General features: G+C 40.5%; 3 protein-coding genes across 3 annotated transcripts; all 3 read left to right on the forward strand.

The window, feature by feature from the left end:
* The first annotated feature begins 4,506 nt into the window (after window positions 1–4,506).
* LOC130736959 (alkane hydroxylase MAH1-like) lies at window positions 4,507–5,886 on the forward strand. The gene is made up of 2 exons (XM_057588734.1): window positions 4,507–4,775; window positions 4,941–5,886. The coding sequence occupies exons 1-2, from the start codon at window positions 4,507–4,509 to the stop codon at window positions 5,884–5,886; spliced, it is 1,215 nt and encodes a 404-aa protein (XP_057444717.1).
* A 2,034-nt stretch (window positions 5,887–7,920) lies between these two features.
* LOC130735603 (U-box domain-containing protein 40) lies at window positions 7,921–9,639 on the forward strand. Its single transcript, XM_057587535.1, has 2 exons — window positions 7,921–8,256; window positions 8,690–9,639. Exons 1-2 carry the CDS (start codon window positions 8,042–8,044, stop codon window positions 9,465–9,467), a joined length of 993 nt encoding a protein of 330 aa, XP_057443518.1. The 5' UTR covers window positions 7,921–8,041; the 3' UTR covers window positions 9,468–9,639.
* Window positions 9,640–12,985: 3,346 nt separating this feature from the next.
* Window positions 12,986–14,076, forward strand: LOC130735604 (uncharacterized). Its single transcript, XM_057587536.1, has 2 exons — window positions 12,986–13,122; window positions 13,205–14,076. The coding sequence occupies exons 1-2, from the start codon at window positions 13,047–13,049 to the stop codon at window positions 14,059–14,061; spliced, it is 933 nt and encodes a 310-aa protein (XP_057443519.1). The 5' UTR covers window positions 12,986–13,046; the 3' UTR covers window positions 14,062–14,076.
* Window positions 14,077–18,538: the final 4,462 nt, after the last annotated feature.

The raw sequence follows: 18,538 nt of genomic DNA on the forward strand, positions 1-18,538 counted from the left end.
CACGTTTATAAATTACTAAGGCATAGCCCTCATAATGATTCCGGGAATTAGACCCTTGGAGTATCAAACCTCGGGAAATTCATCAGGAAAATTATAATATATGTCGAGTCATAAAACTCGGGGTGTTCCCGAGGTACCAAAGCTCGGGAAATTAATCATCAGGAAAATTATAATACATCCTGAGACTTAAGGCTCGGAGTGTTTCCGAGGTCTTAAAGCTCGGGAATTATTTTTAACAGAGATATTTTGGAGATTTCCCACTTTAAAGGGGGTAGAAATTCTAAGAGTGGGGGTGTCAATTCCATCTCCCTAGAAAATATTTCTCTCGCACCTCTTTTTTAGGTGGAAAGAGGTGGAAGAATGACAGTCATAGGAAGAAAAAAAAGTAAGAAATATAAAGTATGAGATGTGATAGATGATAAGAGGAAAAAGATAGAAATAAGAATCGTATGAGGCCCCTTCAGCTTCTCTTTATTGTGGGAGAGGGCGTCCAAAAAAGGTCAAGAGAGGACACATGCCCCGTCAGTTTCCCTCGGCCATATGTATGGGATTAGTTGCAGTTGAGGGTAAGAAGGCCCTTCCTCTAGTGCGATCATACCATCGGTTTATCCTATTCTGTTGGTTTCTAGGAGCGCCTCGAGTGGTCGCTACTGGACGCTGGCCAAGAAGACGTGGTTGGTTGGCATACTTGTGGGTTGTACGTTTGATGGTGGGGATGAGACGGCTATCTACGGCTTAGCACAGGAAATGGAGGAGTGGTGGCCGCCCTAAGTGGCAGAGTTGCTCTTGTTGGTTTTTTATCTGGTTTAGGTCTTCAGCTTTACTCTTTTTGGGTTTTTCTTTTGTTCAGGGAGGTTCTTGTTGTTTGTAAGGGACTTAGTGCTTGTGTATTCTTGTGAATGGTTGAAGATTTTTGTTTTTGTCATCTCAATTGTCCTATTTTTGAGCTTAGTCTCTTCCCTCTTTATAATATATATATATATATATATATATATATATATATATATATATATATTTGGACTTCCAATAAAAAAGGAAATAAAAATGTGTAGAAACGAGGTTAATAGTCAAATTAGTCCTTGAGGTTGTAAGGGAATTTGATTTTAGTTTTTTTAGGAAAAATGATATTTAGTGGAGCGGTCATTTTTATAATTACTTGCGGTTTCTGACTGCCACTAAACGTCATTTTTTCTCAAAGAGACTAAGAACATATTCTATTACAAACTCAGGAACTAATTTGACCATTAACTCATAGAAATGAGGTGTACAAAAAATAATGTGTGAACATTTCATTATTATTGGTGCAATACTGACCCAGGGAAATTGTTGTCCATCTATGTGTTTGAATTTATGTTTGTGTGAATTAGAATTTGAGTGAAGGTAAGTTCTCAAAATAGAGTTTGTTAAAACTTGAAAGTGTTTATTATAGTGATATTTATATTTGAATATTTTTATACCAAAACTAAGTTTAATAAAATAAATATCGTTTGGACTAAAAACACTTTTAAATATGTATAATTACCAAAAAGTTGAGTAATATCCTTTCTTGCTAATTGCCTAAAGTAATTTGGGGTAATGATGTTAGTTAAGTATCTTCTGTTCTAAAATTTAAGGATTTAAATATCATTACTTCAAACAACATCTGAAGGTATGAAAAACGATAGAAAGGGAGTTTGAATAGCGTTTTAAAACTAAAAACTCGACCCACTTAATATTTAAATAAATATCTTCAACCACCAAAGATAAAAGTTCTAAGATAAGAGTTAAGGAAAGCACACAAATGATTTTATCCTGGTTCACTTGATAAATCCCTCAAGCTAATCCAGTCCACCCGTTAAGGTGATTTCTTCCTACTTAGAATGAAGGCAATCCACTAATCAGAGTTTGTTACAACTGCACTTGCTACCTGCAAAGTGACTAACAATACACTGACTTAGCTATCACTAAGATTCACTCTCTTAGTCTTCTCTAGGATCCGACCAACCTTGGTCACCTAAGGAAAAATCAAACAATTGTTTGAAGGTTTGGGTTTACAAAGAAATGCTTCTTGGAAAGTTAATAGTAAACACAATTAATACAATGTGAAGAAAGAATGCTTTGAGAGAGTATTTGATTTTCGCGTGAGCTTCAACAAAGTTTCTTCCAAAAAGCATGTTTCATCTTCAGCCTCTTTATATACTCCAATGAATTAGGTTTGGAAGTTTGCATGGAATGCTACCGTTGGAGGGCAGATCTGGGTTTTCCAGGTTCTGCTGTGGCTGAATCAGTTAGGTAAGGTCGTCAGGAATGGTACAATTGCTTTTGTACTTTGGATAGCGACATGACCTTTATCCTTGTTGACTTCTGATCAGAGTGATGCTTCATATTGGAACTTGTGAAGCTTGGTGATCAGAGTCAGAAGGAAGCTTGGATCCTCTGACCTTTGTACCTTCTGCTTCTGGACTCAGAGGAGAAGTACTTAGTCTTCAGAGGCAGCTTACTCTTGGACTTCAGAATCTTCACTACTCAGCTTCTGGACTTTCAGAGCTTCTGGACCTTCAGAGCTTCTGATCCTTCAGAGCTTCTGATCCTTCAGAGCTTCTGATCCTTCTGAGCTTCTAGTGAGCTGAATCCATATCAGAGCTTTATAATCTTCAGATCTTCTTAAGCTTGATCTACTGTTCAGATTGAACATAGTACGTGTGAAAGCGTTGCAGAGGTTACTCTTTGAGCATTGTGCTTCTGAATTGTGTGAAATAAGACCAGAGTCATGGCCTGTCATTAGAACACTCAGAAAACAATGTTAGAGTACCATAATTGTTCATACATAATAGTTACCATATAATCATCAAAACACAGAGTTGTACTAATAGATCAAAACTTGATCTTACAACATCCATGATCCAACCAACGGAAAAGTAATAAGTCTCACTTGTTCATCAAACTTATTTTTAGAGCTCAAATTTAGTTGAGCCAGCTGAGGAAAAAGATAGCAAAAACTGCATAATCACTTTCAATTTACAAGATTAGAGGGGGTGGCCGGGTCAAATTGGTCCATCAACTATTCACAAAAGGGAAAAAGTCCTCAACTCCATGGCTCGTACAACGTGTCACTTACGTGTATTATAGGACGAGTCACTAACTCTTCAACGTGTCTCTTCATCCTCCCTTCAGCGACACCACCAAATCCGCCTCCCTCTGCCCCTGATCGCAGTGCAACACCACAACATGAAGCTTCATTAAAGCGCCACCATTGTCGCCCCACTGTCGCCCCGCCCCATTGTCGAATTGCATCCACTATCATCCGCTGGATTTGTCAGGACAGTGAGCTCCAAGAGAAGGGCATCCTATCGACTTAGCGCAAGTACATTCAAAAATTATCGGGATAATGCACATGCCCGCTTACCATGTGCTTAATTAAATTTCACTTTTTTAATTAGAAAGTGAGGGGAGCAGGGATCGAACTCTAGACCGCTAAGTCATAGAGGCTCTGATACCATGTCAAACAACCACTTATCCCAAAAGCTTAAGTTGTTGGGTAAAGGTCATTTTAATAGTTTTATATTATTCTAACAATAACAATACACAAACACACTCTTTTTTTCTTTATATCTCTCTCTTAGTGACACATCATATTCCATATCACATTTATTACTTTTTCTCTTCTCTTCATATGTTTATGTTTTGGTGTTTACATCAAGGTGCTTGCTGTGGTACCTTAATCCAGATCAAGGCGTGGTACCCTAAAATGATATAGAGCAATAGAAAACATACAATTCAAACTTAGGGAAAGAGGATGGAGGAAGATTTAAATGTTTAATATAGGTGGAGCATGAAGGAAGAAGATTCTAACATAAAAGAAATTTAGATGATCTATCTGAATTGCGAGTTAAACTAAAAACCGTAATTTTCATATTGTGTATTATATAACATAAACAAGCTTAAAAAGTCTATGTTATTAATTCTTTAAGTCTATTATTAACCTTTTTAAAATTGCAATAATAAATTTTTTCGCATTTTTTCAGTAAAATTATAACTTAAAATATCACATGGGGTACCACACCCAAAAAAAATTATGGGTACCACATAATTTACCTTACATCAAATAGTGGTTCATTGATCTTTAGTGTTCAGAAAATGAAGTTATGGAAGTTTGTTTTTTCCACATACCATACACATGAGGAAGTGCCACTTAAAGCTTATGTTAACATACCGTTGGTAATGGAATGGTACAGAAACGTTGTAGGAGTGATGGAGAGATGGACTGTTTCCATTTGCGCATAGTTGATGGAGTAATGTGACCTACCTCTAATCCTGGAAAAAACCAAACTGATTGATTATATATATGTATCGATCATTCCCGATCTAAATCCTCCTTCTATGCATTACATCCAGCAACAAACACTCTTGTTAGTCATGTTAGGCTATTCTCTAACAATTGCAGCATTGCTATGCTTACTCTTATGCATCATTTACAGGAGACGATGTTGCAGATACCCCCACTTGACAGATTATCCAATCCTCGGCATGTCCCCACCAGTCCTGTTGAACTTAACGCAGATCCATGATTTCATAACCGATGCCCTTAAACAACACCATGTGAAAACTGGAGAATTCATGGGACCTTGGTTCACCAAAATGAACTTCATCGTCACCAGCGACCCCATCAACTTGCGCCACATTGCCATCAAGAATTTGCACAACTACGTTAAAGGCCGCGAGTTTCGTGAGATTTTCCAAGCTTTTGGAGGCACCATAATCGCTGCTGATTATTCAGATAAGTGGAAATCCACCAGGTCTCTATTCCATTCATTGATTTAGCATAGAAGCTTTGAGCTGTATTACGAGAAAACCACTCAGAAGAAGGTGCAGAGTGCCCTGCTTCCCCTGTTGGATCATGTTCAGAAACAGGAGACGTTGGTGGATCTACAAGATGTTTTCAAACGATTCGCATTCGACAGCATATGTTCGACGATTCTAGGATTTGATCCTGGTTCCCTTTCCATTGATTTCCCTGAAATCGCGACGGAGAAGGCTTTAAATGAAGCAGAGGAGTGCATGTTCTACAGAAACATCGTGCCTAAATGTGTCTGGAAGTTGCAAAAATGGCTCCAAATTGGTCCAGAGAAGAAGATGAGCAGAGCATGCAGAACAGTTGATCAATTCCTATATCCATGTATAGAGTCTACGCGAAAGGAGCTGAACAAAAATGAGCCATTGCTTGATGATCAAGCTCATGTTGACATGCCATTGCTAAGAGCATTGATGAGAGAAAATAAAGGTAAAGCATATGAGTATGATGACAAGTATGTTAGGAATTCTGTATATGGTCTTCTTGATGCAGGGAGAGGCACCATTACTTCAGCTCTCACCTGGTTCTTCTGGCTTGTTGCTAAAAACCCATTAGTGGAAACCAAGATTCTTGAAGAAATCAAAGATAATTTTGGGGATGAGAAAAAGCTAGTTTATCTCCATGGTGCTATATGTGAAACTATGAGGCTTTACCCTCCTGTACCTTTTGAGAGGAAACAAGCAATTGAATCTGATGTGCTTCCAAGTGGGCATCCTGTTCATGCCAATGCAATGATACTAATTTCTTTGTATGCAATGGGGAGGTTTCAAGATGTGTGGGGAGAAGATTGCTTGGAGTTCAAGCCTGAGAGGTGGATCTCTGAGGGAGGAGGCATTGTTTATGTTCCATCTTACAAATTCTTTAGTTTTAGTGCAGGACCATGGACTTGCTTGGGAAAGGACTTGTCCTTCATTCAATTGAAGATGGTGGCAGCAGCTATTTTGAGAAACTATAGGGTCCATCCGGTGGAAGATCATGTTCCTACTCTGAGCTACTCATTTATACTCCTTATGAAGAATGGCTTCAAGGTTAGGATAACAAAAAGAGAAGCTTGAAGCAAGATTTTCATTTTGACATGTAGAAATCATTGTATTATGTGTGTGACTCTGTGTATTGGCTCAAGAATGTAAAATAAATAATAGCGTGTTTGGATGAAGTTTTTTTTCCCCGGAAAGAATTGAATTTTGAATTAGTCGTTCAGAGTTCAAACAAGCACTTTGAACCACCATTAGCGACATATATTAAACAAACAACAATAAAGCTCATATTTCTATTGTTAGAATATTTTATGACGGAGCATAAGAAATTTACCATTCCATTATTTAGATAATTGAACGGAACAGAATAATTGTAATTTTTATTCCTATATTACCCTTACCTTTTATAATTTTAGTTTTTAGCATTAATTACTTTTAAATGAATATTCAATCAATTAATGTTTAAATTTTTCAAATTAGTTAATATTAAATAAATTGAGATATTTATAAATTATTATTAAATTTATTTTCTATCAACAAGATTATTTAAAAAATATTAAATTAATTTTTAAAAAAATATATGTATTACAACCAAATTTTTATATCTAGAAAATGGCAGTACGGTGAACTTGCTAGTTATATCTCTTAAATGTAATTATGGTCTTAAACCAAAATAGAAAATGATATAAATGTGGAGAGGTTTATAACAACCAATACTGTCTGCATGACTGCATCCACATTTCAATTAAACCCACCTATGAAAAAATATAGGAAGATAAAAGATATAATAGAATGAAAATGAAACATAAAAATCAAGGGCATGGTAATATAATACAAAATTATCAGGGAAATATGTTAGAATATATGCGGTGTATTCAAATTATATATTATGCTGTTATAAAAAAATTATATATTATGCAGGACTGGACCCACCTTTGTGAAGATATTGGAATGCTTGGCCATTAATCTTAAGATCCTAAAAAAATATGGTGTGATAATAATATGACATTTCTTACTTTTAACTGATATATTTAAGGAAATAAATAATCAAATATATGTTGTTAATTAACTTGCACATAAAAAAATAAGAAAATAAAAATTGCACACATCACTCTCAGTATTACTCAGATATTTTTTATAGGCACAGTATTTACTCAGATTCAGATGATATTTATTTTCATATTTACATGAATAAACATTTTCCACTTCCTCATCCAATTGAAGGAAGGAATCATCCATAAAGGTGAAAAGTCACGCCTCATTCATGCCTATTTTATCCGAAATATTTTGCATCATTCTATGCTAAAATAATACACACTCCACCTTTTGTTTTGACATAAAAATATTATATTTGATCATATATAGTTTTTATCTTCACGTATTAACAAGAGGTGGATTAAAAAAATACATATTTAATTTCTCTTAAATAAGGTTTCAAGTTATGTGGATGTACTCTCGGCTTGAACATGTTCATTTTCTCGGGAGGATATATGTGGTCAAACAAAAAGGAGTTTTGATCTGCAGGTATCTCTCATATATCTGTTAGTCTTTAACAGTTTTAAGCATGTTTGAAAAAAAAATTTCAATAATTATAAGTTAAATTAAATTCTGAGAAATTTTTTGAGTGACTAAGGTGTTAGATTAATTTTGAAGAAAAATAAGTTCACCCAAATTTTTTAGGCACAAAACTGACCTACTACCATGATTGTAGGATTAAGGATATATGGCAAATGTACATGTGATAACTTCAAATCCCTTTCTTCTTTTCTTTTCCTTTTTTATATGTACTGCCACAAAAAATAAAGTATATGTCATTGGCTCTACTAGAAGTTATCAAAACTCAAAAGGGATTTGACATTATTGATGGAAAGAAAAATAAATCTCAATGTGAAAAACAAGAGCTACCAAAAGCAGAAACATAAAACCACTAGAAAATTTGCACTAAATTATTTAACCTACCAAAAGCTGATGGTGTTTGCTTCCATATCAGGAAATTAAAGATTCATAGTTAGGAATCAATATTGTTATTTTTAAAATCAACACACACCAAAGAGAAGAAAAAGCTGACAAAAAGAATTGTATGTTACTTCTAGCTGAAACAATGGATTGGAATAATAACCACAAAAGCTTAAAGTTACCTCTTGAAGCAACCACTCTGAATGCTACAATTACCCCAGCCTAGAAAAATAGATTCAGACCTTGCAAAAGAAGAAACCAGATAGAGAGAGCTTCAATGGAGAAAGTGGTTGTGCAAAACCTTTGGAATGGTGATGAAGAAGCTCAAATTCAAGCAGCTATGGAACTTAGTGGATTGTGCAGTAAGCAGAGACACAATTTGGCAGAAAGTGGAATCATGGTTCCTCTGGTTTCCATGCTTTATTCTGAAAACTATGAAGCCGTAGAAGCTTCTCTGTGTGCTCTTGTCAGCATTGCCTTTGGCAGTGAAAGGTTAGTTCATTCACCCTCAATATTTAATTTAAACTTCCTCCATGTCCAAAATACCTCCATTATCAGAACTTAAGAGTGTATAACAGAACAATTGATTACCAAAAACAAATTTTGTTCATCAACAGAATTAGAGGAATCAAAACATAACCAACACTACACTGTATAGGATAGGAGTAATTAAAAAGCTTGAACCTTTTTGTACCCCATGATTGATTTTTTGCTAGTGGGACTGAGGAATATGTTCTTGGTAATGGTAATAATGCTTGCCATTGGTTATTAGTGGATTATGTAAATATACCATCATGATTCTTTAAGCAAAAGTATTGTATATAACAGAAAGCAGAATGTGAATTCCTTCAAATGTAAGAATGCCTTCAAAAGTTTCCTTAGCAGTTGGTGAAATCTAACACAAACCTTTTCACAAATTTTACAGAAACAAGATTCGGATTATCAAATCTGGAACTTTGCCTGTTTTGCTGAGTCTCCTCCACTGTCAAAGCCAAACAGTAGTACAATTGACAATAGCAGCAATGCTAACCCTCTCTTCTTGCAAAGCGAATAAGATAGCAATTGCTTCATCTGGGGCTGTCCAATTCTTGGTTGAATTTGTCAATAGCAGTATGAACAGCACACAGTCCCAGCTTGATGCTATAGCTACTCTCCACAACCTCACAACCTGCCAACAGATTGTTCCGTTGATAGTTTCTTCCGGCGTTACAATCTCCTTGCTTGAACTAATTCACAGCTCAGTAAAATCATCTTCATTGGTTGAGAAAGCTATTGGGTTGCTAGAAAATGTTGTCTCTTCATCAGAGAGTGCTCTTTGTGAGGCAGCTAGTACTAGTGGAGCAATTCAGATATTGGTTGAGACTATAGAAGATGGATCTTCACTGGGAAAAGAGCATGCTGTGAGTATCCTTCTCCTTATATGCCAAAGCTGCAGAGAAAAATACAGAGGATTGATTTTGACAGAGGGAGTGATGCCAGGATTGCTTCAGTTAAGCGTGGACGGTACACGGAGAGCCAAATCCATGGCTCGAGAATTGTTGTTGCTTCTAAGGGACGGTGCCTCAAATTATAGCTCAAGAGGTAGACAAATTAATCATGACCTTATAGAGAGGATAATGGAAGAAATTGATGCAGAAGGAGAGAAATTGGCAGATACTACTTTGAGGTTGGTAGAGGAGATGATTGCAAAGCTCAATACATAATCTTTTTAGGAAATAGGTTGGTTCAAGATTTGATGTTAGTTTCTGACATATTATTAACAAGTGACCAATTCAACTTGGCAGATGCTAAATTTTTATCACCAACGAGGAAAATACTGTGATACTCCTTTGTGGTTTTACTTAATCTAATTTAGGCTTAAATAAGTTTTTGGTCCCTACCCTTTACAAAATGCTTGGTTTTCGTCCCTCGCCGGAGCAAAGGTGGGTTTTAGTCCCTAACCTTTGCCAAAAGGTTTGGTTTTCATCCCTCCGGAGCTCTGGGTCAACGCCGGAGCTCCGGTGGCCTATGTGGCAATGCCACATGGGATTAATGAGGTCAGGTGTTATTATTTAAAAAAAAAAGAAATTAACTCACTAATTAAAAACCCTTAACTCACTAATTAAAAACCTCAATTAGGAATTGAATTTTGGAAAGGTCAGCAAAACAGAAGCACCCACAAGATGAAACACTCGATGCCCAGAATTAAACTACCCAAAACGCAACCAAAACCCCCTGTCATGACTCCAAAGCAGATCAGAAACAATGAGCAGGAGAACGAAACACACCATCACTCATAAAAAGGTGGCAGAAAACTCAGAAAGCAAGGAGACAAAAGAAAATTGGTGAAGCATGCGGCCATGGTTAAAGGAAGGAAAAAACTCCACCACCATCACCAGAACCCACCCCTAGGCCCTAACCCAGAAACCATCCTCAACCCAGAACCCACCCCCAACCCAGAAACCACCCAGAACCCAAAACTCACCCCAACCCAGAACCCACCCCCAACCCAGAACCCACCACCACCAACCCAGATCTGAAATCAAAATCTGAAATCCAGATCTGAATCCAAGCCAAGAAACAAAGAAGAGAGCAAACCAAAAAACAAAGCAAGGAAAAAAGCCAACCCACCACCACCTCCCCTTCAAAAATCGGGGATCGAGACGAAGACCACCGCTACTTCCAAGTCGCAAACCCTCTGTTCGATCTGGTGGTTTGATGATGACAGTGGGTGGGCTTGAATGCAAAAGCATTGATTTAGGGTGGATCTCCATGGGAAGGCCAAGCTCCTCGCCGAAAACAAGATGGTGGGACGATGGAAGAGGGAGAGGGTGGTGGCTGTGGGACGAGATTGTGAGGGAGAGAAGAGAGGGGGATTTGGGTTTGGCGCCCCACCCTTTAGGCTACGCGCCCCAGCCTTTTTTTTTTATTCCAAAATTACCCATCGGTAAATGATATGCCGATGTCAAAATACAAATCGGTAAATCATTTCCCGTTATTGTTCCTCAGTATGAACACCTTTATCCCATTACCCAGAACACGAAGAACAATATCGGTTAATCATTAACCGATTCGTATATTGATATCGGTATATCATTTACCGAGTGGTAATCTGGCAGTTTGATCACCTTTTCACCATTACTCCTCCCTCCACCAACCCCTCCACCATTACTCCTCCCTCCAACAACCCCCCACCAGCCCCCCATAACTCGCCCAAACTACCTTATTCTACCATTACTCCACTCCTCCCTCACATTTCACCTTCCCACCACCACCACCATCTCCACATTTCCACCACCACCACCACCAACACCACCACCACCAAGGGAAAGCTTTTAACTTCTGGTAAGTGTTGTTAGCTTTGGTACTTTATTTATAGTTAGTTTAAGTAGTTAGTTGTTAGTTTAAGTAGTTAGTTTAGTTAGTTAAGTTGGTAATTTAGGCTGCTGTATCGTGAACTGAATCGGTAAATGAATTTCCGTTAATGTATCGGATTATGATCTTCCGTTATAGTACCGGAATTTAATTTACCGTTATAGGGTCGGTTATTGATTTACCGTTATTGTTCCAGGGATGACAGAGTCCTTTTTTTTTGTGAATCACAATTGATACATGCTGCTGGATTGGAAAATGATAATCCAGAGGAGCAACCATCACTAGTTGAACCTCCGATTATATGTACATATGTCTCTCATTTGTATCATACTGATCAGGTACTCATTGCACAAATTTTTGCATGTTTTGTTTATGCTTTGTTTATGCCTTGTTTTATGCCTTATGCCTTGTTTATCATGAAACAGCGTTTCCCTTTGTAAGATGATCTTATGAAATGGGTTCGCGACATTTCTATGGAAAATAATTTTGTTTTGGTGACAACAAAGTCTGATAGTGGTGCGAAGGGAAGAAAAGAATATGTCATTCTGGGGTGTGAGAAGCATGGTGCGTATATTCCCTACAGAGAACCGGATCTTGTTGAAGGAACGTCAACACAAAAGACAGGTTGTCCTTTTAGGCTAAAAGGACGACGTACGAAAGATGATAAAGGTTGGTGGTTGAAGGTGATGGACGGTAGACACATCCATCTCGCAGCTGAGTCACTACTTGGCCACAGTTACGCTGGTCGACTGAATAGTGAGGCGAAGGAGGACGTGATAAATCAGGCTAAGACTTGGGTTCCACCTAGAAAGATGTTGGCGTCCTTGAAGGAAAAAGATCCTTCAAACTTGACTACCATCCAACAAATTTATGGTGTTTGCAAGCGGTTCAGACAATCCGTTCGTGGGTCACTGACAGAGATACAATACTTGCTGAAGAAGTTGGACGGTGAGAAGTATGTTCACTTCGAACGAAATGAACCCGGATCGGAAGTGATTAGAGATATATTTTGGGCTCATCCGAATGCCGTCAAACTTTTCAACACATTCCCATATGTAGTGATCATGGATTGCACATACAAGACCAGCAAATACAAACTACCCTTGCTCGAGATTGTTGGCCTGACCTCCACGGATAAAACATACTCAATAGCATTCTGTTACATTGGCAGTGAGACCACAGATGACTACATTTGGGCATTGGAGTGTATGAAGTCTCTGATTTCCGACCAATCCAGGTTGCCTAAAGTGATTGTGACAGACAGAGATCTTGCCTTATTGAGTGTTGCTTCACAAAGCCTTCCCACCACCACCCATTTACTATGCTTGTGGCACATCAACAAGTGTGTTTTGGCAAAGTGCAAAGAGTATGTTGGCACGGATGATTTTGCTCAAGAGGTTATGGACAAGTGGGCCGAATTGGTAGATGCTCCAACAGTTCCAGAATTTGAAGCTCATTGGATTGAATTGTTTAACATGTGCAAGCTTAAACACAAGTTGAAATTTGCCACTTATTGTTCTACTACATGGTTGGTCCACAAGCAGAAATTTGCCAAGGCATGGACAAATCATGTGATGCATTTTGGAACCACAACAAGTAACAGGTACAAAAATTATGTTATGACTTGTTATATGTATTTCATTTCATAGATTATTACAGTATTAATTCTTACATGTGCGTTGTTGGTTTGCAGGGCTGAAGGTGCACATGCCAGCTTGAAGTTGATGTTGCGGAACAGTAAGGGTGACCTGGCCACATCATGGGATGTGTCGCATAGTTTGACCACCAATCGTCACACTGAGATAGTAGCATCGTTTGAGCGCAGTATGAATAAAATTGATCACCTTTTCAAGACCCCTTTCTACACAAATATTAGCAGATTTGTGTCAATCAAATGCCTGAAACTCATTGATGCTGAACTGACAAGAATGCGAGCCTGCGGCGGCAGATGCGATTGCTTATTGAGAGAGACTCATGGACTACCTTGCGGTTGTCAACTTGCAGGTTACCGGTCAACCACTCTCCTCTCAACTACTTCCAATTATTTATATTTGTGATTCAATGTAACATGTCTGTGAACTTGCAGATTATGAGAGGATTCCGTACGAGGCCATTCATCCATTCTGGAAGAGCCTAAGTTGGGAGCATGTACCTGTTGCAGATACTGGCAGTTCAGATATTTGCGGACTAAACCATGGAGAGATGCACCCAGAAGTTGAGGCACTGACACGTTATTTCCATTCTTTGGATACTGGAGGGCAGAGTATGGTAAGGAGGAAGCTTCAAGCGATATATTGTCCTGAAAGGAGTACACTATGTACTCCTGAGCTTCGGATAAAGTCCAACCGCACTCCTAAGTTGAAGGAGAGCAAACAACCCAAGGGTCGAGCAATAGGATCCTTGACTCGTGATCCTTCAGCGTTTGAACTTACTGACAAGAAGATTAAAGAGGAAAAGAAGTCTTCACAACCAGCAAAGAGGAAGAAGCGTGTGAAGAAGTCTGATACAAGCCATTTCATGTGTAACTTTCCAGCCTTTCTCCATCCATATATTGACACAATTACAGATGTTGAGGATGATGGTAACTGTGGCTATAGATCCATTGCTGCATTACTGGGGCATTCCGCCGGTCAGGACGGTTGGCATTGGGTTAGGGCTACATTGATACAAGAACTTGAGACCAATGTGTTAATGTATAATAGGATGTGGGGCACAGATGTTGTTTATGGCTTACATGATCGTCTCACTCTTCCTATTGGTGACCCGGCCACCCCTGACAAATGGTTTCAACTGCCAGAGATGGGATACCTTGTTGCCACAAAGTACCAATTGGTTCTCGTATCCTTATCCTCTATGGGTTGTAACACATACTTTCCACTGATAGGAGCCGGCCCACGAGATGAGCATACTGTTATAGCTATTGGACATGTGATAAATCACTAGGTACAGGTATATTTTGACCAAATACACTAATATTTTAGTTGCCTACTAGCTTGTCGATTAATTTTTGTATGTGGAAGTTATCTAATTTTATGGTTATTCTCTAAAATGCAGCTCCAATTAACTCCTGGACATCCTATGCCGACTATTGCTCCCCAGTGGGATTGGCACGCTGATCTTGCCTCCAAATACTGGCGCAACCTATATGGTCCACGTTTAGGCATGTATGATGCACAATTCCAAGCTTGGCTTGGTGCTTTTAGTGGTCATGCGGACTATGTGGACATCACCACAGATTGAATGTTCTTGTATTGTGTAATATTAATTTGTAAACTCTCTGTAATTTGGTAGAATGTGGCCCTTATCACAGGTTGTTGTTAATGATGAAAATCTAGACATCATCGTAGATTGGCAGGTTCATGCGTGTACTTTTGGTAATGTTAATTTGATGTACTCTTGTCATTTTCATTTTCATTACCCTCCACCACCAACCCTGACATTACTCTCAACCACCAGCCCCAACCACTCTTCTACCATCCACCAGTACACCTTAAATGTTTTGACCGCACTCCTGAGCTATAAATATCTGTTGTGTCTTGCCTCTTCTTCTTACTCCTCATTCTACACAATGGAACAAGACCCAAATCCATTCCTCCGCCATTGCAAAGGTCAAAGCAACAACTCTGGCAGCTCTCGTCCTCTCATTCCTGGCCCGGCTGGCGCCATCCAGGCTGCCATGTATGCCCGTAGATCCACCCCTAACACACCACTCATTCCGACCCAGGAAATCGTGAGGCGTGTGCTAGATCATGGATCAACCGAAACCGATCCTGATTTCAACTCACATGCTTGGCTATCAGCCCTGCAAGAGTGGGGAATAGCCACTCCGTTGGGCTCTCTGACAGCGAACGTTGAGAGGGTGGAGAATGTTGTTGCTGTTATCAAATCTTGCACTCCCAATGGGTTTGGAGATGCGAAAGTTACCCTCAAGGTATGTCTTGTCCTTGCTTTTGTAAGGCCTTGTTTTTGGTCCCCCTTGACTAACCGTTCTTATTTACTTCTCAAACGATTTCAAAAATTTAGGACCCCACGAGTGCTGTTGATGCTAGCATCCATCGCAAGGCCTTTACTCATAGTGAATTTGCGAATGACATAACTGTTGGATCTGTTCTCGTTCTCCAAAATGTCTGAAACCTAAACATGAAACTTGCTTCATTTTTTGGACAGATAAGCATGGTTTAATTAAAGTATACATTTCACTTGCAGGTTGCTGTGTTTGCACCTAGAGGAACTGTTTGTTATCTTAATATAACATTGCCCAACCTAGTGAAGGTATTCCCTAAAGATTGCGGACCCCATGACTTCATCGATATCACAGAGGAATAATTTTGTTTTCGGTGTTGCTTATGTTTAATTTGGTTGTGTAACCGTTTAACTTATTGTCATGGATTACTACATGCTTTGAATTATTTATATGTTGTCGTTGTTTCTGTTTTTTTCATTATAAGAGTCATAATATTAAGACTAAAAATATAACACATGTAAATAAAACGAGGCAAGAGTCATAACATAACATAAAAAGCCCTAACATATACATAATAATGGATCCCACATAACAAGTGTAATAAAATCACTCTCCCCGACCCCGCCCCCTGCGACCTCTGGGTCCACGAGCTCGACCTCCACGAACACCCTCTCCAGGATCACCCTCTCCACGAGCTCTGCCTCCACGAGCTCCGCCTCCACGGGGTCTGCCTCCACGAGCTCTGCCTCCCGCAGCTGCGGCTCCTCGAATAGCAGAAAAGGAAACTCCCTGGGTACCAACGAAGGAACTCCATCGAAAGAGATCGAGCGCCCTCTCCGTGAGGATTCGGGGCTGTGTCCCTGGAGCAAGAGCACCTGGCACCTCCAGGGACTGCTCCAACAACTCCACACCCCTACGTATGGCAGACTGCATAAAAATAATATACAAAAATAATTTCATTAACAAAAATCACAATTGAATGAATAAAAATAATATACAAGTTTAGAATCCAAACTTACCACGGCACTAAGCTCCTCCCTCCTATCCTCAGGGATGATGAACACATGGACACTCTGCTATACCACCTCATGTAAGCCTCCACCGCCTCTCCCGGATATGTAGCAGGTATCCCCTGAGGGCGGAGGTGCGGCTCAAACTCAGCTTAGGCAGCATCTGTGGTCTCAGTAAGGGACCCCGTCGTCTGGATCTCAGAGGGGTGTCGAGGGATGTCCTGTATGAAGCCAAACTGGCGCATAACCCGCTCTGGTAGATGTCGGCTCACAGACCGGCCGTAAGGTGTCCTGATGTAGCCGGAATAGAGGGCCCTGGGATCCCGCGGTCGAACATCTCGATGGTCCTCAAAAGGGGTCCATGTGATATCATCCACTGTAAGCTCATCGAGCATGACTCGTCTCTCATCGAGTCCGGAATGCGCGATCCGAGACGTGGACCACCGCTGCGCCCTAGGCTGGTCCTGTGTGTAGCCGGGGACCTCCGTCCTGATAATGACGTTGCTGGATATGTACTCATACGCCCATGACAGCAAGAGGGAGGTGAACCCACCGATCTGCGCTGTCTTCCTGCGGGAAGCACGACTCAGCTGTTCGTACAACGATGCCAGCGCAATTGCACCCCACGCGTACTCCGACACGCGACCGAGGTCCTCAAGCATCCCGATCCAGTAGACAGTAGTGTGGTAACCACCACTCTTGCTGGCAAAGAAGGTGGCACCAAGCTGGTTCACCAGCCAGATCCTAGCAGCATCCTCATAGCGTCCCTCTACAATGAAATGAATTAAGTTAATAGTTATTAATAATACGCTAAAAATAAATACAACTTAATAAAGTAATGATTAAGACATACCATCCATAGCAGACGTGTACATGGTCTTCAGAGTAATGAACTGAATGTTCTGGCCACCCGCCGCCTCAAACTCAACCAGATAATCAGCAACAGATCCTCCCAGGAGTTGGGCGCAGAGCGCTGCAACCTCATCTCGCTCCCCTCTGCCCGGAGTGTAGAACCTCGACCCTGTGGGAAGATGGAGAAGAGCCGACACATCGTCCAGGGTGATAGTCATCTCCCCGAACGGCATGTGGAAGCTACTCGTCTCCTCATGCCATCTCTCAACAAGGGCCAGTATGACAGCTGGGTCTGTCTCCGGTAACCCGCACCAAGGCAGGTGATACAAACTCGTCTGCTGCAGCAGCTGTCGCACATGTGTGTGGGCCTCTGAATCGCCATCACAGGGGAGGTTCCATACCTTCCCCCCAACAGTGGCCACCCTCAATGTCCGACGATCCACGTACCGCGGGTCTGTGCGAAGAAGTGTCTGCCACGTCCAAGGAGCCTTGTGGTCAGGATAATGCGCAAGAAGCGAAAGATCCTCAGGCCCCCCGGGAAACGGTGCCACCCTCTGGATGAGGTCTTCATCCGCACCGCCCTGTGCCCCCTCCTCTGGCACCACATCAGCAGCATCAATCTCCTCCTGGAGAATAAGAGGCTCCTCCTCCTCACCACTGGCCTCAGAAGCAGTCTCAGAAGCAGACTCCTCGCCACTGGGCTCAGAAGAAGACTGCTCGCCAGATGTCTCCTCTAGAGGTAACTCAACCATCGGAGAGACCGGAGTAGGATGAGGCTGAGGCTCAGCCGGAGTACCTAACGGAGCTGTAGCAGATGGACCACCTGACGGAGCTGTAGCAGACGGACACGGAGACGGAGCCCCGACCGGAGTAGCAGACGGAGACGGAGACGGGGCCGAAGCCTCAACCGCCTGACTAGCTGCTCGATGGTCGCCGCGCCGCGTAGAAGCATGCAAGCGCTCGTGGCGATCCTCTGCATCATCGACTGTAGAAGATCGAGACCTCTTCCTCCCGCCCTTCATTCTCCTATGAAAAGCAAACAAATTTAACATCAAATTACAACTTGAACAACTTTAACAGTTACAACTTGTACAAACATCTCTCATATAGCAACAAACATCTCTCATATAGAAACAAACATCTCTCATATAGCATCAACACCATTAAGGAAGTTCCCTAGTTCTAATAAGCTGATACCATCAACACCCTTTCCCAGTGTCATGACACTAAAATATTTGAAAATTTGTACAAAATATTCAGCCCAATAGATGGAGGAAAACTAAAAAAAACTGGCTTAAAAAAACTGGCTTTAACTGGCTTAAACTGGTTTACAATCGGGAAATGTTTTCCCATTACAGAATCGGAAAAACATTTTCCATTACAGAATCGGAAAATGTTTTTCCGATTTTACAGTAACCCAGAACCAGAACTGGAAACGACCCACTCGTGCCCATGACCGTTTCATGCCATTTCAGTCAATAAAACCTACCTCTAATCAATAATCAACTACCCTAGTGTTCAACATTCACCTAATAATCCATCAACTACCTCTAATCATCAATCAATGTGAGAGAATCAATAAAAATCAAACTTA

The sequence above is a fragment of the Lotus japonicus genome, chromosome 2 (genome assembly GCF_012489685.1).
Source record: "Lotus japonicus ecotype B-129 chromosome 2, LjGifu_v1.2".
Lineage (NCBI taxonomy): Eukaryota > Viridiplantae > Streptophyta > Magnoliopsida > Fabales > Fabaceae > Lotus > Lotus japonicus.